Source organism: Thamnophis sirtalis, unplaced genomic scaffold (genome assembly GCF_051295495.1).
Source record: "Thamnophis sirtalis isolate CommonGarterSnake01/CBP01778 unplaced genomic scaffold, rThaSir2_p1.2 scaffold_5, whole genome shotgun sequence".
Lineage (NCBI taxonomy): Eukaryota > Metazoa > Chordata > Lepidosauria > Squamata > Natricidae > Thamnophis > Thamnophis sirtalis.
In genome coordinates this window covers 106,005,489-106,026,196 of record NW_028261385.1, presented here as the reverse complement: position 1 = coordinate 106,026,196, position 20,708 = coordinate 106,005,489, and the positions used below count along the sequence as shown (strand labels likewise).

Sequence of the window (20,708 nt, the reverse complement as noted above, 5' to 3'; positions counted from 1 at the left end):
GTGAGTCTGTTTCCTGCTTAAAAACATGTTTCTCCATTTCTTATCCAGGGAAATATATTGGGCCTTTTCAATATTTCCCAGAATTTTTCATTTTTCTAGGAGAGGGGTGGGTTTTAACTTCTTACAGGATGAAATAATAAATTATTTCATCTTAAACCGGGTAATCTATTTAATTAGAACAGTGAAGAATCTTGTTTCACATGGAAGATTTAGTTCAGTATTTTTGAAATTTGGCAACTTCAAGACGCGTACGTTTCAACTCCCAGCATTCCCTAGCCAGCCATGCAGCGCAGTCTTTAAAGTTCCCAAGTTTAAAAACCACTAATTTAGTGATGCAGCCCCTGTCCGTGGAGCAGAATCTTGAGAAACTAACTTTTGTTGGGGGAGAAGGTAGAGAAGGAATGGATAAAAACAAAAAAAAAAAGAATTAAACTGAATAGCTAAAAAGAATCGGCTATAATATTTAATAAAGCAGTGTAAAAAAGAGGTCTTGATCGACACGTCTACCATTCATTGTTTTTATCTCTATGGTTGCAACTTTCCCTCTTCCTCTCCGTTGCGGATGGGAAGCTACGAGGCGCGGGGTGATCTGGGAAGCGTCCGAAGTGGCTTCCTTGCGTGTAGTCTTTGCGCTGTCCTCTAGCCGAAGAGTCAGGGGGAAGCCGAAGCTCAATGGAAGCGGCGTGGCGGCTGATGATGGCCCCGCCGCGTTTATGGACGGGCAGCAGCAGCAGCCTTCTCGTCTCTACAGCTCGTCGGCTGTTCAGTACAGGTGGGTGGGTAGAAGAGCCGGGGCTGCCCTATGGGGCAGGTATCGATCTCAACCCTGCCTTGACGTTTCAGCTGTTGGATAAACATCGACCCCCGTTTCTTTTCCTTTACTATCCCGAGCATTTATTAATTATAGCACCTTCCCCCTTTTTTTCAGAGGAAGCGAGAAGGCGATGAGGTACCTGTAGAAGGAGAGTTCTTTTTGCGGGGGTTAGATGGGATTTCCTATGGGTCTTGCAGAGTCTGTTCTAAATATTGAATTCCGTGAGAAACAAACACACACACAACCATAGGCATGAATATTAAGATTTGAGGGGCAAATAACATGGGTTTTGTTATTTCTTAAGTAATAAAGTTAGTTCGTATTTTAATCTGATTTATATTATTTCTTTTAAAGTGATGTTCAAGATTTATTAGCTTTTAACATTCCTAAACTGATAAACAAGCTGGAGACTAGCTCCAGATAAGAAAAGTTTGTTAGTACAAATTGGGGTCTGGCTTATCTCTTGTGAACCCTAAATTTATTTCCCTTCAGACCTCATTTTAATAAACATGTATGCTATTATCCTGTACAATCAACTTTTTTCTTTCAGGTTATGTTAACTATAAAAGGGGATGTAAGCTAAAGATCGGGGTTCCCTCTTTGAATGAGGAATCCCTTTTGTCTGAATATACTGATAAATGGTAATAAAATGATCTTCCTGTCTCTGTTTGTCTCATTGGAAAATATGCACACCGAGGCACGAGCCTGAAAAGGCCATATTTAGCCATTAGATTGCACTTAAAATAATAATTGACACTGAAATCCAAGTGACCCAAATGGCTAACAGTTCTTATTTCCAGCTTCAGTTAATATAGGAGTTCTGAATAAGAGTAGCTTAGTTCATGAACGGGCAATCCTGTTGTGCTGTGTGTGAGACCATTTGGTCCAGAAGTTGTTTATTTGCAGTCTTATTTGTAACTAATCTTGCAGTACAGGTTGTCATCAATTTACGACCATTCAAATTTAAAATTACACCGGCAGTGAAAAATGTGTTTTACAACTAGTTATCGCACTTATGACTGTTGCGGAATGGTCACATATGAAAATTCAGACACTTGTCCACCAGTGTGTATTTATGACACTTGCTGTCTTCCAGAACCATATGCAGAGTCACTTGCAACCTTTCTAGCCAAGTTCCAATGGGGAAAGCCATATTTGCTTAGAACGGTGTGATTCACTTAATGACCAGAATGAAGAGATCATGAAATTGGGTGAGACTCACTTAACAACTGCCTTGCTGAGAGCAAGAAGTTGTATCCCAATTCTGGTCATAAGCTGAGGACTACCTGTACTACACTTATGATGGTTGACTAGATATTCTTTATAAATACAGTAAACAGTTGTTTAAGGACCAGTAAATTTATTTTGTAAAGCTGTCCAGTGATATTGTGCCATTAGAGGGCTTTAAAAGAAACAATTTAACTTTATATTTTATATAAAGGTTGGTCTGTAAATATGCTGCACAAAAGCTCCAACTTTTGACGTCATAAGATCTTCAAAGGCAATCTTTAAAGATATTGATTTTGAATTTTTTTTAACTTTTTTGTTTAAATCAGAACCCCCCAAATTTCTGGTGAAAGAGCCTCCTCCTCCAAAAGTGGTTGACAGATGGAATGAGAAACGAGCACTCTTCGGTGTCTATGATAATATTGGAATTCTGGGTAAATATTAATTTACAATTGATTGTCCCTACCTGTCTTTCAATAACAGCATATATAGGAGAGATACATGTAGTCTTGTTATTGTTGTTAGTTGTGAAGTCATGTCCAACCCATTGTGACCCCATGGACAACGTTCCTCCAGGCCTTCTTGTTCTCCACCATCCTCTGGAGTCCATTTAAGCTCATGCCTACTGCTTCAGTGACTCCATCCAGTCACCCTTCTTCTTTTGCCCCCAATCTTTCCCAGCATTAGGCTCTTCTCCAGTGGGTCCTTCCTTCTCATTAGGTATTTGAGTTTCATCTTCAGGATCTGGCCTTCAAAGAGTAGTCAGGGTTGATCTCCTCTAGGATTGACTGGTTTGATCGCCTTGCAGTCCAAGGGATTCGCAGGAATCTTCTCCAGCACCATAGTTCAAAGGCATCAATGATTTGGCGCTCAGCCTTTCTTATGGTCCAACTTTCACAGTCATACATTACAATTGGGAAAACCATAGCCTTGACTATACACACTTTTGTTGGTAGGGTGATGTCTCTTCTTTTTAGTATGCTCTCTAGATTTGCCATAGCTTTCCTCCCCAGCGCAAACGTCTTAATTTCTTGGCTGCAGTCCCCATCTCCTGGAGTCCAGGAAAATAAAATCTGTCACTACCTCCATTCCTTCCCCATCTATTTGCCAGGAATTGAGAGGGCTGGATGCCATGATCTTAGTTTTCTTAATGTTCCATTTCAAGCCAACTTTTGTACTCTCCTCCTTCACTAGCATCAAGAGGCTCTTTAGTTTCTGTTCACTTTCTGCCCTTAGAGTCATACAGTCTACCATCCCTCAAGCTCCCTGCAAACTTTTCTAGTGATTCTGGCAGGTGTTTAAATGGATCTTTCTTTTTTTTCTCTCCCCCCTCTCCCAATCTTGGAAGAAGGAAATTGTCATGGAAGTTCCTAATCTGAGAAAAGTTCACGTGACTGGTTTTGATAAATTGAAGGGAAAGACATTTTTATTTGCTACTTTATTTAGGAAGGGAATGCCTTTTGCAATTGAAGTTGGTAGTAGTCTGTGATAAAAAAAGGGCCAATTAATGAATAAACTTCCTTTTTGAAAATCAAAGTGATAGACTTCTAAAGCGTATCTATTGTGTTCTTCTTCTTAGGGGATTTCAAGGCCCACCCCAAAAACCTGATTGTGGGGCCAGAATGGCTACGTGGATGGAGGGGAAATGAGCTGCAGAGATGCATTCGCAGAAAGAAGATGGAGGGTGACCGAATGTTTGTTGACGATTACCATAATCTGAATAAGAGGATTAAATTCTTGTACAAGCGATATAATCGCTATAGAATGAATCGCTAAAAGAAGTTTTCCATAACAACATTTATCCGCAAACATTGTGCATTACTGGACGATATTTATTAGTAGCGCTAGTGTGCAGAAATTGATGATTGGGTGAAACCATCCAAACATCATCCTTGTTACTGTGTTCCGTCTTTTGAATTATTTTCTATTTCCAGTTATTTTTCTTTCACTTCATTAATTGAAATACTTCAATGTTCTGATATGCCATTTCTTGGAAGTATCATTCAAGCAATTTTGATTTCATATGTACATCAGGATGGGATACATTATATGGTTATTTGCCAACCTGGTTAATGTATAATTGCAAATAATAAATTCCATCTTTTTATATTGTAGTCCCTCCTCATTGTATCTAACCATTTGTTTTTTCCCCCATACTGGTTTATGTAGAATGCCCACAACCCATATTTTTAATAGTTTTAGTATAGTATTTGTTTCTTCTTACGAGACTGACTTCTAATTTTGTGGGTCTATTTCAGTGAAATTGAAATACAAATGGTTCTCAATACGATACAAGTAGATACCTTGTATATATTTTTCACAGTCTCTCCTGCTTTTTATTTAAAAAGATTTTCACTGCCTTGGTTATGAGATGTTAGTGTGCTGAATACCAAAATGACATATTATGTCATATTATGATAATATTTGGGTCTTAAAACTTGTTTGGCTTAGTTTTCCAGGGCGGAAAAAGAATAGAAAGAGAGTCAAAGTGAGTGAGAGATGGCAATAGAAGAATCTTCCAAGGAGCTGAATAGAATGATTAGGAGAAGCAGGATTGATCAAATCAGATCAATTTTTCATTGGATTTGAGAAATAAAAGAATCAAAGTGGGTACCTCATCCTTAAGATATTAATATTCTTCTTTAAAACTTACCCGGTTCAAAAAAATTGTATTCCCTAGTTGGCCTTCACTCACTATAGTTACAATATAATTAACTATATTTCCAATGGTCTTCAGTCCCCTCCCAAAAATATTTTAAAAGTAAATGTGAGGTCTGTGACTCCTAAGATTGGCCACTCCCACATTATGAACTATCAATGTAGGAAAAAAATAATACATTTTGGAGATGGCATAAAAAAATTGATGTATATATAGTTTAAACACAGAAAAGAAACATTTGAGCTAATGTTCTAAAACTAGAAAGAGGCAGCTTGTATTTCATCAAAAAGAGCACACAATCTCTGTGGTTCCACCAAGAAGATCTTGTCCTTGACATAAACTCTGTTTCAAATGAAAATGGTAAAATTTTATAAATATATATCTAGTCAAAAGAGTTTGTTAAAACAATCTAGTGCTTAGCTTGAAGATTGTCTAATGTTCTGTAATGGGCTGTATTTTTTAAATGACTAAGTCTTTTCAGCACATACATCCAGAAGATAGCCTCAAAGAAGCCATGCAGGAGCTGCTCTATGTCTTCAAGATTCAGAACGGTATTTTGCCTGGGAACAATGTCTTATTTCCACAGTTAATATACCCACACACAGGTAATACATGAAATTGAAATTCTTCCCAAAAGGATACAGTTGATTGCAGTATGAAAAACAATAACCTCAGAATTTCAAATGCCAGTGTTATTTCTCATTATTTTTTTGTTATATTCACACTATTTTTCGCTGTATTGTCTAGGAATGCATCTGAAATTAAGTGATGGGCTCATCTTTTATTAGCTAAGTTAGTATGTAACATGGTTGATTTTATTGCTTAACATAGTATTTTGTGTTTATATTTAAATATAAAACATTCTAAATACTTGATTTTTAAAGCAAAGCTTTTCAAAAAAGAAATATGTTTTATTCAGAATTTACCAATTCAGAATTTCACCAAGAATGCAACTCTTTGATTTGCCCAAGCATAATTGCTCAATACAAGATAACACAATTTCTCTAGAATCAAATTACAAATAAGCGGTCTTTAATACAAGACCCTTTTGGTAGAAAAGTAGAATTTTCACCTTGTATTCGCCAGTTAAAAGGAGGTGGCATCTGATTTTTTTTTTAATGTTAGATGTACGGATTACAAGAAACATGAGTTCTCTAAGAATTCCAATCCCAAAATATAAATGGTTTCAAAAGTAACAAAAATAGCCTTTAGAATTAAGCTCTGTTTTCTGTCCGTTGCAATTTTTTGAACTGCTTCCAAAGAATCTCTGGATAATATATTCAAATGTATGTTGGCTTCCATCAGTGTTTTTACTTCACCATCACTTGGCAACAACATACTGGTTACATGTTTGTATAATGTGACTTGTGGCTCCAGAAAATTGGTTCAACAAATTCAGTTAATCATAACTAAACTTATGATCCTGCTTGTCCCACTGACTTTATTTGTCAGAAGTCAGGTGGGAAGGTCGCAAATGGAGATCATGTGACCTTGGGACACAGCAACCATTGTAAATAGATGCTGGTTGCCAAATGTCCAAATTTTGATCATATGACTAGATGCTGCTGCAAAGGTTGTAAGTGCAAGGACTGGCTTATAAGTCTCTTTTTTCAGTGCCATTGTAACTTTGAACAGTACTAAACAAGTGGTAGTAAATTGTTGAGGAGGAGTCCGTCGATGACACTTTTGCTCCTGGACGGTCCGGTAGGACCTAAACCGTCCTGAAGAGACGGTGACTAGGAAGACAAAACCTTGCTGGTCGCATGGACATCGCAAAGTCCCTGATCGACCCAAGGGAAGTGCTTCCAACCGGCGGCAAAACAGGCAACCCCCAGGCTGATAAAGTCAGAGACGGCTCCGGAAGGAAAGAAGTGAAAGTGTTCCATCTGTTTTTTTTTTACATTCAGAAGATTGCCCTAAGAAACCTTTTTTCTTTAAAGATGTTAGTCCTCTAAGTAAGAATAAAGCGGTGAATTTAATCCTTATTGGACTGCCTTAGAAAGTTCTTTGCTTTTGCTTGTAACGATGTTTTGTGGATTGAAGTGATTGCAACGTTTCCTGTTTCTCCGCTTGAAGTGAATGGACTGGTTTTTTTCCTTATTTTTTACTAGTTTAATTCTTTTGGCTTAAACCAAAACTTTTTTTTTGTTTTAACAAATTCCTCCTTCTATTTGTTATAAAATCATATTAAAGATACTTGAAGAAAAAGTATATAAAAAAGTTGAATCTGCCAGTCGGAAGCCTGAGCCTGAAGTTTTTTTTTCTTGAAACAATGTATTCTTTGTTCATTCCTATTTGACTTCACTGACTGCAAAGGAAGGGTTTGGAACTTGTTTATAAAACCTGATAAAGACTCAAGGGCATGAACAGTGTTTTGCAGGTGCGCTTGGAAAATATTTTGGCAAAAGAAGGAAAAGGAAAGAAAAAGGCAAGAACCCTTCTACTTTGAAAACCACAAAAGAACTTGTGCTTAAGATTTAAAATAAATATAGATATATTCTTCAAGAAATTTTTCTTTTGATGGAGGCGGGAGCCAACGTCGCAACGACACATCACACGGAACCGACAGTCCGGGTCCGTTGATGAAACTTTTCTCTTTGGACAATCCGGTACGACCTAAACCGTCCCGAAGAGACGGTGGCAGGGAAGCCAAAGTCTTGCTGGTCACAGGGACATCGCAAAGTCCCTGCTTGACCCAAGGGTAGTGCTTCCAACTGAGGACAAACAGGCAGCCCCCAGGCTGGCATAGTTGGAGACAGCTCCTGAAGGAAGAGACAAAGCGAAAGCGTTCCATCTGGTGAGGTTTTTTTTTTTCTTTTTTTACTTTCAGAAGATCCGTGTTAAGAAACTTTTTTTCTTAAAAAAATAATAACAACTAGTCCCCAAAGTAAGAATAAAGCATCGATTTTGCCATTTATTGGACTGCTACTAGAAGATTTCCTGCTATAGTTAGTAACAATGTTTTGTGGATTGAAGTAATTGCAACATTTCCTGTCTCCCTCCTTGTAGTCTATGGACTGATCTTTTTTTCCCTATTTTTTCTTTTTTACTACCCTAATTTTTTTTGTTGGCTAAATTAAACTTCTCTTACTTCAACATTTTTTTCCTTCTATTGGTTAAAACTATATGAAAGATATTTAAGGGAAAGCAAAAAAAATAACAATTGACTAATTATTGAATCTGCCACCTGGAAGCCAAAGTCTGAACTTTGTTTCTGTTTTGGATATAATGTATCCATTGTTCTGCTTCACTTGGTTTCACTGACCTTGCAATGGAAGGGTTTGGAATTCACTTATAATACCTGATAAGACTTAAAGCATGAAACCTGTTTTGTTAGTGCTTCTGGTAAATATTTTGGCAAGAGAAGGAAAAGACAAGCAAGAATAAAAACCCTCCTATTTTAAAAACTTTGAAAGAACTGGTGTTTAAGATTCAAAATAAATACAGACACATTTCCTAAAAATTTGACAGGCTAGAGTGGAGATTCCTTTTCCTATTGTTTTCCTTTATATTTCTTTGCATTTTGAAAAATGGATCAATATTCAGAGGAAGAAAATCTAATAATCCAAAACATCCTGGCTGGACTTCAAAATATTGCAGAAGGACTTAAGAGATTTGACAAGAAATGGGACAGTTTATGGGGTGCTACAGTTAAAGAGGAGAGAGTTGGAGCCCCAGAGATTAAAGAAGAGAATGGAAACATAGAAAATAAAGATAAAATGTCAGATGAATCCATCAATGGACTAAATATGAGCGAAAGTGAAAAGAAGGGAAGCTGGAAAAATGTTTTTGACAACTTGGAGCCTTTCAACTTCAAGATGCAGGAGGGGAAAAAAAAGAGTGAAAAAGATGGAACTAAGAAGACAAATATATTCAGAAACAAGTTTGATAACTAAAGCTAAGCCTACGTTAATAACAATTAAAGAGCAATGAAACTACACGAGAGATCGTTTAAGCTACAGAGTGCAGAGAGAAATGTTAAACTCTGAAAAGATTCTAATAAGAGAAATGACACAACTGCTGGCGAGAGAGAAAGGATTATTTTGCTACTGGAAAGACACTGGCTGATAATGCCAATTGATGATAAAAATTAGCTAATTTTTGATAGTTAATAAGTAGGGATTTTAGTATTTTGTAGACTCTTATAGGTTATCATTGAATGTTTAGTCGCTAACATATATCATGATATTAACAAGGAAAGGATAACCTTAATTAGGATAAATAACCAGGCCACAAATTGCAACTGAGATTTGGTGGAATGATAAAGCCTATACATTTATGTTTCAGACCTTATTATGAAGTTATAAATAATTTGGATTAGAATAAGAGGTGATGTGACGTAAATAGCAAACAATTGTTTTCTTTTCTTTTCTGTCTTTCTCTAATTACAATAATAAAAGGGAATGTTAATGCATATCTTGGAGATTATCAACTAGAAAATTTAATTTGGATTAGAAATGGCAAACAATTGCTTTTTTTTCTGTCTTTCAACTATAAAAACAAAAGGGAAGGTTAACATATACTTTGGTGATTATTAACTAGAAATGTCAACATTTTTCCTTTTCTCTTTAGATTGTCTTAGATTTTAAATGGTCATTTTGTTAACACATATTAATAGATTGTTGTTTAGAGATTGTTGCTTTTTGCGTTTGTGGAGAGAAGAGGAGAGAAAAACGTAAATAACCCCTAGTTAACTATAATAATAATAAAGATATGTTAGAGAGAGGAAATGTTAGATGTCCTACTAATTGACTTTTTTTTTCTTAGAATATATTATAAAGATATAAAGATATGGCAGATTGACTGGAATTGGGGGAAGGGGAAAAAATGCCAGCAGGTGGCTGTGTTTTTGAAATGAAAATTGTGGTATGGTGATAGTAAAATATATAAATTTTTAACATATACAATTTAAACTGAATGGAATATATATGATTGTGGACAGAATGCACGAAATGTACTTGTGACCAATGGATACGCTTTCTACAAGATGTAATGAAAGATGATGCTTTTCTTTTTGTGTTTTTTCTGTAATAAAACTAATAAAAAAAATTATTAAAAAAAAGAAATTTTTCTTTTTTGACAGGCTAGAGTGGCAGAGATTATCAGATTCCTCTTTTTCTTTTTCTTTACATCTCTTTTCTTTTGGAAAAATGGATCAATATTCAGATGAGGAAAACTTAAAACTTCAAAACATCCTCGATGGACTTCAAAATATTTTAGAAGGATTTGAGAGATTTGACAAGAAATTGGATAGACTATTGGGTATCACAGTAAAGATGATGGGGTTGGAGCCCCAAAAATTAAGAGAATGAAATTACAGAAAACAAAGATAGGATAATAGATGAACTCACTAATGGAGCAAATGTGAGTGAAAGTGGAAAGAGGGGAAGCTGGAAAAGTGATTTTGACAATTTGGAGCTTTATCCCAAACTTCAAGACCCAGGAGAAAAAAAAAGAGCGAAAAGGATGGAGTTAAGAAGACAAACCTATCCAGAAATAAGTTTGATAACCAAAGTTAAGCTTATGTTAATAACAATTCTAGGGCAACGAAACCACATGAGAGATCTTCTAAGCTACAAAGTGCGGAGAGAATTTCAAAACTCTGGAAAGGAGCTGAAAAGAGAATTGACACAACAGCTGGCGAGAGAGATAAGACCATTCTGCTACTGGAAAGATACTGGTTGATAATGCTAGTTGATGATAAAAAATTAGCCAATTTTTGATGATTAATAAATAGGGATTTTTAGTATTTTGTAGACTGTTTTAGATTATCATTGAATGTTTATTCATTAACATATAATTTAGTATGATATTAATAATTAAATTAATTAAGATAAATAATTGGGCTATAAATTCTAAATTGGGATCTGGCGAAAAGACTTATAAATTTTATTAACAAACTTGTCTAGATCTTGTTATGAAGGTATAATTAATCTGGGTCAGAAGAGAGGAGACTTGATACAAATAGTAAACAATTCATTTTTTTTCAACTATAATAACAAGGAAATGTTAATGGATACTTTTGGTGATTATTAAGTAGAAATGTTAACATCTCTTAGAGTCTTAGATTTTAAATGTTAACACAATCATGATAATAACAATGAAATGATAACCTTGATTAGTAAAATAAACTGGATATAAATTGTAATTTGAGGATTAGGGAAAAGACCTAAAAAAATCTTATTAATAAATTTCTGTTGAGAGCTGGTTATAAAGGTATAATCTCTTTTGGGCCTGAGCAGAGGAGAGGTGACATAAATAGTAAATAATTTTTAGTTAACTACAATAATAATAAGGAAATGTTGATGGATAATATTTAATGATATATACAGGTGTGTTGTACTAGTAAAAGTAAATCGGAGAGAAGCGTTAATTTGTGAGTTGGGGGGAAAGGGGAGGGAATGTTAGACATCCTACTAACTGACTCTCTTTTAGAATATGTTATAAAGATGTAAAGTTATGGTAGACTCATTGATATTCTGAAAGTATGCCAGTAGGTGGTTGTGTCTTCAAGTATAAATGATTTTAGATAAAAAAACTAGTTTAAGTAACTGTAATCAAATGAAAATTGTGGTACAGTGATAGTAAAATACATTCTAAAATGTACAACTTAATTTGAATGAAGTATATGTAATGATTGTGGAAGAAACACACGAAATGTATTTGTAACCAATGGACACGCTTTCTACAAGATGTAACGAAAGATTATTCTTTTTTTCTTTTTTGCGTGTGTAATAAAAACAATAAAAAAACCAAGTAGTAAGTCGAAGACTACTTAGATTTATACTTGTATGATTTCAAAGAAACTGCAGCTGAACGTGTGTTAAAACAAAATATAGTCTTAGTACAGCTAAAACAAGCTAGATTTGGGAAGAAGTAATGAAAACCTATTTAACTAAGCCAATAAATCAAAAACGAAAAAAGTTGATAAGTAGTGTGCAGTGATTGAATTAATTCAAGAAGTCAAGCTAAAATGTGTAGATTTTTAACTATAGCTATAAAAACAAGGTTCTTAGTAACAAAGAAATGAGTTGGGGTTTTAAGTAGTATTTATTACATATTACATTTGTTAACCTGCTTTATCTAATGCAAAGTTTAGAGTACATTACTTGCTTTGTAACTCTTGGCTGTAAATAAAATTGATATTTTAAGAGAGCCAGTTTGGTGAAGCAGTTAAGGCATCAGGCAATCAAGAGACCTGAGACAAAACCCTTGGGGTAACTCTGGGCCAGTCACTCTCTCTTAACCCTGGGAAAGAGGCAATGGCAATATATTTCCAAAGAACTTGGCAAAAAAATTGCATACTTGCCCTGGAGTTTTTTTTTTTTTAACTGATTCAAAGGTGCTTCTGTATGCACACACCTTATTTTAAAATCAAGGATGAACCACTCCCAACTTCCACCAGCCAATTCTGGATGTGGCAACTCCAATGGAAATGCAGCTCTACCGATAAAGTGTATTAGGTTAGGTCTGATGGTTTACAAGTACAGTATGAAACAACGATTCCGCTCTGGTCTCTGAGAAAAAGGCGATATAAATGTAGAAAGAATGAAGGAAGGGAAGCTGGTACAGCTCTGCTTGGAAGAATCAGGCTGCAGCGTTGTCATTCCGATTTTCGATATAAACGAATAGAAGCCGATTTGGATTTTCCAACCGAAATTCCCCACACAATCCTTCTACGGCAAATATCAGTCCCTTAAAATCACGCTCGATCTCTCTCACTGTCACAAACGCATCTCTGACTTAGGCAAACACGTTGCTGTTTAAAAATCCCCCCTCCCCCAATAGGACTGGGGCTTCACCAGTAAACAAAAGGGAAGGTCAGGATTTCTATATGTTCCCCCACACCCCACCTCAAAGAATATATACTGCTGTCGTCCCAGTCACAGCTTCAGTTCAGTTGGCCGTGCTTGCTTCCACAGGCAGAGAAGAATTAAAGAATCTAAAACAGTGTTTCTCAACCTTGGCGGCTGGGGGATTCTGGGAGTTAAAGTCCACAGGACTAAAGTCGCCAAGGTTGAGAAACGCTGATCTAAAAGTTAGGAACCGCGCAGGAGCGTATTATACAGCGGCAAACTGCTGATTGAAGTTACCGGGATTCTCGCTCGCGTGTTCCCATTTGCAGTCCCTGGATCTCAAAGAAGGTTGGAAGAGAGTGAGTGAGTGAGTTAGTGAGAAGAGAGAGAGAGAGAGGACTATGCAAATTTGGCCAACGTCGATTTGCTTATCGAACTGCAGCCCCTTGTTCGCGGGGGACTTCGTGCTAAAGGCAGGCAACGCCGATTGGCTGGCTGAGTTTTGCCGGCAACAATCGGGGGCGTGTGAGGATAGGAACGGGCTCTTCATTGGCTCGCTGCGTGACGAGGCGGGGCCGAAAGGACCGCCCCTCCCCCCGTATAAAATCCGGGAGCGGGGGCGAGGTTCCTGCTGCAGTAATTTTCAATAGCCTCCGGTGGAGCCCCGCTTGCCTGGTCGTTCCCACCGGCCGTCCGTCGACCCTTGCGCTGCTTCGTGCATTTCCTCCCGAAAGGATCATAAGGGCTACTAGAGCCGAGGCCGGCCATGTGAGTAGCAACGGAACGGACGCTCTCGTCGTTGCTTTGCCTTCCTGTGATGCGCGGCCGGTTTCCCTGCACGGTTGCGGCGCTTGCCGAGTTGCGCATTGCAGCACCGCCGCCACCCCCCTCTCCCGTTCTCTTTTTTCGGTTGTCCGGAGACGGAGCTGGGACAGATGCCTCATCCCATCTGATGGCTCCACAGTTTTCCTTGTTGCAGCGGGTGCTTCGCCATCTCCCCGGCCCCTCGCTGCGATTCCTGCCCCTGGCCCCTGAATAGTTTCAGGCGAGAGCTGTCCCGGGGCCGGAGGCTCCAGCGGTGTCATGAGTGGTAATATAGTTGGCAATGGAGGAGAGGGGCATTTCCACAGAACTCTAGAAGGCACTTTCCAAAATGCCTTTTTTTTTTGCCTTGAGTACAAGCCGGGACGTAAAAGTTTATGTACCGGTCTATTAGTGGAGGCGATTGTCCCTATATGAAAAAATAAAAACGCAGCACGAGTTTTGGGTGACCAAACTCTACTTGATATGGGTTTCTGTTGGAGGTGCATGTGTGAACCCGGGTAATAAGATAGCTGGTTCATTTCAGAGGTATTAAAGTTCTAATAATAACACTGCTGAAAGAGCAATTTGATGATGGAGGATTAAAGAGAAGCAAGTGCTGTTGTATGCGCAGGGCGCTTGCGTGCGAATGACTGCAGATATTTCTTTGCTTGGCCAGTAGAACAGAAAGTCTTAAGTTTTGTTCTCTTTCTTGGGGACTCCTTGCTTTTCCATAATTGCATTTCTCCTGTCTCCTCCTTCCTCTATTCTATATGGCAAAATTGCTTATGGAAACATTGCCTGAAGCTTCTGATGGCATTTTTTGCCAGCCTTGGTCATTAGTCTGTAACCTTCATGAGTTTTCGCCACTGTCTCCATTGCTGGGTTGGAAAATGCATCCTTGTATCTCTGAACTGATTTATTTGATAGTTTCTTTGACCTATTCCTCCTGCTGCAGTAAAACCAAATATATCTAGCAATGTTACTTATTGGTAAATGTTTCTGCCACATGACACAGCAGTTCTTTTATGCTTGCAGATTGCTTTTCATTTATATGCTCAAGTTCTAATTGTATCTGTTAACATTACTCAAGTAGTACATTCTATGAATTCAGCACACTTCATAATCAGTGTCTGATAATGCGTCAAATAATAATGTTTTATAAAAGAAGATGAGAGGGTTAAATAATCCGCCCCATATCTTTCTTTAAAAATTGCTACTGAGGTAAGAGGAGAGTTGAGTGACTTCCTCAACATGGCTGTGTCATCTTACTTGCATTCTGTCGGTTAGGAGATATTGTCATGACCTGAATTTAGCAGCTAAAATGAGATATCACAACCGTGCCATTGAACCGTCACTTGTCATGCACTGGATTTCCATTAAATTTGGCCTACGATGCTTGTGGTGGACTCTGCTTCAATTCTTTATATCCTCAAGAGCTCAGATGAGTCAGAGCAGCACTCCAATATATCTCCTGACAATACTTCTGAATTGTAATACCTGAACTGCTCTAGTCGTGAGATGGGTGGCATATAAATTAAATAAACAAACAGTTGCTTTTGGGAGAGAGAAAGACACTACATCTGAAATATAGCTGCTTCTTTTGATTTAATAGGTACTGAACCCATTCTATTTGACATTCTCTAGTATTTTTCACTACTTCTTGCATTACTATCAGGCATTTGACATTTATTTGTTAGATCTAGAAAGCCACTGTATGTAAATCCTCTGGATTAACAACTAATAAACAGTTCAACAATGTAAGATAGTGTGAATTCTATTATTATAAAAGAACATCATTGTTTATGTTAGACCTAAGTCTTCCATCTTCCTCTTAAGGTGCTTTTACTTTTAAAGATGAACAGTTCAAGAATCTGAATGGCCTATTTCCTTGGAAAATTTGAATATATTTCTCCTTGTCATTTCCATGTTATAGTGCTTGTGTTTCTTGTGTGTTGATAATAAGCCTGCAGCTAAATTACCGTTGTATATATTAATGTGCTGGTTTCTGGCTGAGTATTGGACATAGGCATTTGCATCATCTCTTGTACTTAACCTGCCTCCACAGGTCTGATCCAGCTCAGCAAGGGGCCCCAGGAACGGGACAGGAAGGAGGTGAAAATGCGGGGGGCCCTGGTGCACCTCCAAATATGACCAGTAATTGGCGCCTGCAGCAGACTCAAGCACAGGTGGAAGAAGTAAGTCATTGATGAAATTCATTTTTTTTTATTACCGGGGAAGGATACTACAAAATCCCCATTCCCTCTCCACTCTGGGGCCAGCCAGAGGTGGTATTTGCCAGTTCTCCAAACTACTCAAATTTCGCTACCGGGTTTTCCAGAACCTGCTGAATTTAACCCCTGAAGTAAGTGATTAAAATGATTCTTTGTGGTCCTCTGCTGTCAGTGAGAGACTAGCCAAGCCAGGGGGAATTAGTCTGGAATCTCTTTGTAGGCACAAGAGAGCTAGGTCTCTTGTGCCTACTTCTCTTGAATGCCATTGAACCTTATCTAGTTTGGCCCAAGTATAAACTGGCAGTCAGAGAAGATTCTTGTGTTATAGGCATGAACTACAAAATAGCTAATTGAATTATTCACGTGTGGATCTGATTGTTCATGCCTGACATCTGCTTTCTCTCTTACTAGGAAGCTAATTACCCTTTCTCTTCAGGTGGTGGATATTATGCGTGTGAATGTGGATAAAGTTTTGGAGCGAGATCAGAAACTCTCAGAATTAGACGAACGAGCGGATGCTCTCCAAGCTGGTGCCCAAGTATTTGAAAGTAGCGCAGCAGCGCTCAAGAGGAAGTATTGGTGGAAGAATTGTAAGGTGAGTAAGAAGTGAGCAGCTTACTGAATGTATAGCTGCTGAGGCAATCTTACTTTTAAAAATATTTTTATTGTAAGAAAGTGTTACATAAGATTAAAAATATGAAAATAAGGACATTTAGAAAAAAATATAAAAGAAGAAAAGAAAAGTGAAAGATAACAAAAGAAAGAAAAAAGAAAGAAGCAACGTCTGATCTTCTTTTCAGCACTTACATAGTAATTATCATTTCTACCCATCTCCCCCAAGTTACATATCATGGTTCCCTTCTTCCCATAAACAAACTTTTTAAATAAATCCCCAATTCATTTTTATCCACTTCAGCCAAAAATCTATTCTATTTCAGTTTTTTATATAAGTAATTGTTCCTGAGCCAATCCTTCTTTGTTAAAATAAAACCATAGTGCTTTTCCTGAACAGGGGACAGAGACCCATAGATCAGATATAAAGCCAACCTTTTGCATGCTTAAAATTATAGGTTCAATTTGGAATGTTTCCAGAAAAATGCTGGCATGTCTGGGAAAGTATAGTTGGAAACCTGGAAATTAGTGCCAGGCAGAATAATGAGTACTGGGACAGTTGGATCAATGATCATGAATATGGACTTAGAATAAACAGTTTCAAGTAGCCCATTGTCCATCTTTGTTGGAGACTTTGATTTTGCCAAAGGAGATGTTGTATGAGGGTTCTCTGTGGGCTCATTGTAATTCTTCTCTTTAGATGATGATCATGCTGGGAGTGATCTGTGCCATTGTGGTCATTGCAATTGCACGTAAGTACTAAGGGGAATCAGTAGCTGAATTTGTGAGTCACAAACATTGGCTAAACGGCAATGTTTGCTTTCCCTCTGGTGTGGGAAATAGTACTGCTTTTGTCTCTCAACACTGCTGAAGGCCAGCAGATCAGTTCTGCCTTTCAAGATGATGAGATTTATCAGTTGCTGCATGAGAGGCAGGCAGAGTGGGTGGGAGGGTTTTTTTCCTTCTCCTGATGCTCAACTGTGTTTGTAAATGTGGGATGCTCGGTGTAACGTGCCCTCTTGTTTTCTCCTTTCTCTTCCTTCTGTTGCTTCTGTTCCTAGTTTATTTTTTTACCTGAGAATGTGTCCCTTCTTTTTTTCCCCACCCAGTCTATAGCCGCCTTACCCCATTTCCCTTTCCAGATCCAATTCTTCTTTCTCTTTCCTTTGTCATTAATTTTCTGTTAGTTTTGTTTGCTTCCATTCCAGTGTTACCAGATTTGAGTTGACCTCCTTCACAGCTGCTGCAGCCTCTGAGTGGACCAGCTCGTTTTTGGAGGGTGGTAGTGGGCCTCAGGGGAGGAATTGTGGAGGATTGAAGGAGTGTGTTGATTACACCTGGGGTTTCACTTGCACTCTAAGATATCCTTGAATCTTCTGAGATGTTTTCTCCTGTGAGTCTATAGGAAAGCATTTTCTTTAGCTACAAACAGTATTATTAAAAACTTCACCAGAATATAGAGAAGAAAAGTTGGGTCTCATTATAGTAGTGATACTGGTATTGTGCTGTGCAACCAGAATTGATGGAGTTTTCCCTTAGATTCTAATATAAACTCCTGTTAATGCTCTGGTGACCAAAACTCTGATCTTATAATGACTGCCAGCCATCCTTTACTGTTTCATATCTTGGATTTGGTAGAAAAGTTATTGGTTTGATTCATTGACCTTGGCTCCAAGTACAAGTATGCCTTTATTCCCAATACTGCCAGAATTAGGGGTGAGATGAATTATTTTGCACATGGGGTTAGGATTATCCTAGTGTACTGCCTGAAGTTCTGTCCCCTTGCTTTCAAAGGCTGGGTGTTTTACCTGACTGAATTAACAGATAAGGGAGGGTCCTACTGAATTGGAAAGTCCCATGCTGCTTGTACCTTAGTGAACAGTATGTTTAGGAGTTATGCCCTGGAAACCTCTGCAGTATATTTAGAAGTGTTTCCTTCTAAAAGCAATGAGCTATAAATTTACAAAACCCTTTCCGGTTTTGTGACTTGGAAACAGCAATGAAGAATGCCAAGGATTCTGGAATAATGCATGAATATTTGTTTTGATGTGCTGTTTCTCACCACATTTACTTTCAGGTCATCCCTTGGTGATAGTTGTCAGAATATACAGTGACAGGTGTGGGTGCTCATGCTCATTTATTTCCCTGTTGAATAAGGTATTGGGCTCCAGGGTGGAAGGAGTTCAGAGAGTGATGAATATGAGTTTAAACATGCAGAAGAAAAATAGTTTTCCTGATTCCAGTCTAAGGAGTGATAAAACGATGAGGCTTAGCTTGGTAAGAGGCCTTGTTGTAGTGTCAGTGGTTGACCAGAGGACATTGTTGCAGGGTCTCAGACGCTGTAATGCTCTGACAGGACTTATCAACTGGTGGCCACTGGGATTAATTTATTTTAACCTCAGACCAGTTTTATCTGGCTCCTAAACATTTGTTCTGGCTGTGCTAGGAGTAACCCTACTCTCACCATAGCATGCTGCAGAGGTGCTGATTTTTTGCATGTTCACTGCCATGCACCAGCATTTCATTTGCAGAATCCATCTGTTTGCGTATCCCCATCTTTTTTCCCCTTTGGGGAGGAATGATGGAGGAGAACAGGAATGGAGTTCCCATCTTCTTTGGACAATTCTCTTCCTATTTCGGTGGGACTGTATTGATGGAAGTGCAACACCTGAAGAGGAGCCGGGGCACAAGGTGTGATGCTGCTGTCAGTATGAGAGGAAACACAGTAAGGTGTACAGCCCCTTCTTGATTTCTTCTGGACAAGATCTTGGTTTAATCTGCTGCCGTATTGTTTTGAGAGAAGGCCACTTAGGCTGCTTTCTTCTGCTTTTCTTGTCTGTTTTCATAGATGTTGTATGTTACGCCTCTTCCCTTTCTATCTCTCCATTTCTCCATCTTTATGCATGGGCAAACAATACCCCCATTTCCCTAGGCCCTCTTTGCCTAAACCAAGGGACTACTTTCTCTATGCACAGGACTTCAGCCGCTTTCTCACACGTGTGGTTTGTTCTTGTGAGGAATGCAGCCATAATGTTCTCCTGGCATGTGTAACTACCAGCTCATTTTAACAACCTCCGCTAACAAATACTTCTTTACCCACTAAAATGAGTAGGGTTCATCTGTCTGAGTCCTGAAGGAAACAGGATTCTACTGGCAGGTAGTAAAGCAGAAGAACGTAGACTGAAATAAGAGTACTAAATCAGTATTTTCTGAATATGTGTAATCCGATGTGAGATAGATCACAAGTGGCCAACATAGCATCTTGATAGATAGATGCAGGAGATCTGGCAAACTTGATCTTCAACCCTGTGGATTCTTGTTCATTGCTGCATAAAACAGGCTGCATTATGGCTCAGTAGTTCATATGTACAATTGCACAACAGGATGTTGCACTGAACATCGAGTAGATGAGCAGCATTCGTTCTTAACTTGGACTTGAAATGGCCTTGTAGAATTTTTACAGAATTGGCTGCAATTAACAGGAGTGGAAGGCAAGATCTTTGGAAGAATCCTGCGCGAAGGCAGCCTTTGACTAGGGCTTTAAAATACCCCCCCTTCCCCCCCCAATCTGCCTCTCCCGTTTATCCCCCATTATACTGGCATATTGCATTTTCTATTTCTTTTGCCTAAACCAATTTAGCAAAATAGCTGTTACAAGCAGAATAAACAAATGTCAAAGAGAACAAAATGCTAACAGTGTAATATTCCTAATTAGTGTGGAAATAAACGGTATACAACTAATCTCTTGGATACAGTGGTCGAGAGCGTATGAGAATTTATCTGGATCCTTCTGTTTAAATACAAAGCTGCTATGCAAAAGAGTTGTATGATGATCATCATGCATCTGTAAAAGGGATTCATGAACTTGCTGGCCCTGCATGAGAAAGTAGTGATGAAAGGCACAGCACAATGTTGTCAAGATAGGTCTTGTGCTGTTTGACAACAACTTGTGCCCAGTTTATGCATACAAGAGAAATTAGAAGTAGCAGAATTTGTACTCTCATATTCACAGTCTACTTTTCTATTATTTCTGTTCAAGTCAGAGTATAAAACCAAAAGAAACATAGTTCTCAGATGGCACTGCTTTTGTTTTGTGTAGATGATATGGAAATGGTGCATTAAGATCCTGCTCAGCTGCTAGTAAGACAAGTATATAGACACAGCATACTGAAATTAGAGCAATACTTGTCTGTCTTGCACTGTTAATATGGCACACGGGATTAGGATGGTTCTAGTGTACTTATAGGGTATCTACCTTCAGTCATTGCCTGAAGTCCCATTATGTTACTTCATCTGCTGCATTCCAGATACATTTTCTCTACACTCCATCATGTGCTGATTTAAATGCAGAGAGTATTGGATTTGATACATATGTATTGGAAAAAATTAACAGTCCTATTGTACATTAAACAATTCATCTTCATTCCCAACTGTAGCGCATGGAATGGGAAGCTATAACTCGCTGACCATGTATGTGTACATGTGTACAATATATGCAAAAGTGCTAAGAGACATATCATTGCTCAAACGTTTAACTTGGTGGTTCTCAACCTTTTCTTCACCAT

General features: G+C 38.2%; 2 protein-coding genes across 2 annotated transcripts; both read left to right on the top strand.

Annotated features, from left to right (window-relative positions):
- The first annotated feature begins 572 nt into the window (after positions 1 to 572).
- Positions 573 to 4,148, top strand: MRPL51 (mitochondrial ribosomal protein L51). Its single transcript, XM_087716419.1, has 3 exons — positions 573 to 772; positions 2,371 to 2,475; positions 3,621 to 4,148. The coding sequence occupies exons 1-3, from the start codon at positions 673 to 675 to the stop codon at positions 3,815 to 3,817; spliced, it is 402 nt and encodes a 133-aa protein (XP_087572545.1). The 5' UTR covers positions 573 to 672; the 3' UTR covers positions 3,818 to 4,148.
- An 8,961-nt stretch (positions 4,149 to 13,109) lies between these two features.
- On the top strand, positions 13,110 to 19,884 carry VAMP1 (vesicle associated membrane protein 1). Its single transcript, XM_014067592.2, has 5 exons — positions 13,110 to 13,264; positions 15,366 to 15,495; positions 15,968 to 16,126; positions 16,844 to 16,895; positions 17,205 to 19,884. Coding segments are annotated over exons 1-5 (360 nt in total). The 5' UTR covers positions 13,110 to 13,262; the 3' UTR covers positions 17,222 to 19,884.
- The last annotated feature ends 824 nt before the right edge of the window (positions 19,885 to 20,708 follow it).

Coding starts and splice junctions, on each gene's coding strand:
- VAMP1 (XM_014067592.2), top strand. Junction 15,496..15,967: donor CTCAAGCACAGGTGGAAGAA/GTAAGTCATTGA, acceptor CTTTCTCTTCAG/GTGGTGGATATTATGCGTGT. Junction 16,127..16,843: donor ATTGGTGGAAGAATTGTAAG/GTGAGTAAGAAG, acceptor TCTTCTCTTTAG/ATGATGATCATGCTGGGAGT.
- MRPL51 (XM_087716419.1), top strand. CDS start 673: ATGGAAGCGGCGTGGCGGCTGATGATGGCCCCGCCGCGTTTATGGACG. Junction 773..2,370: donor TCGTCGGCTGTTCAGTACAG/GTGGGTGGGTAG, acceptor TGTTTAAATCAG/AACCCCCCAAATTTCTGGTG. Junction 2,476..3,620: donor TGATAATATTGGAATTCTGG/GTAAATATTAAT, acceptor TCTTCTTCTTAG/GGGATTTCAAGGCCCACCCC.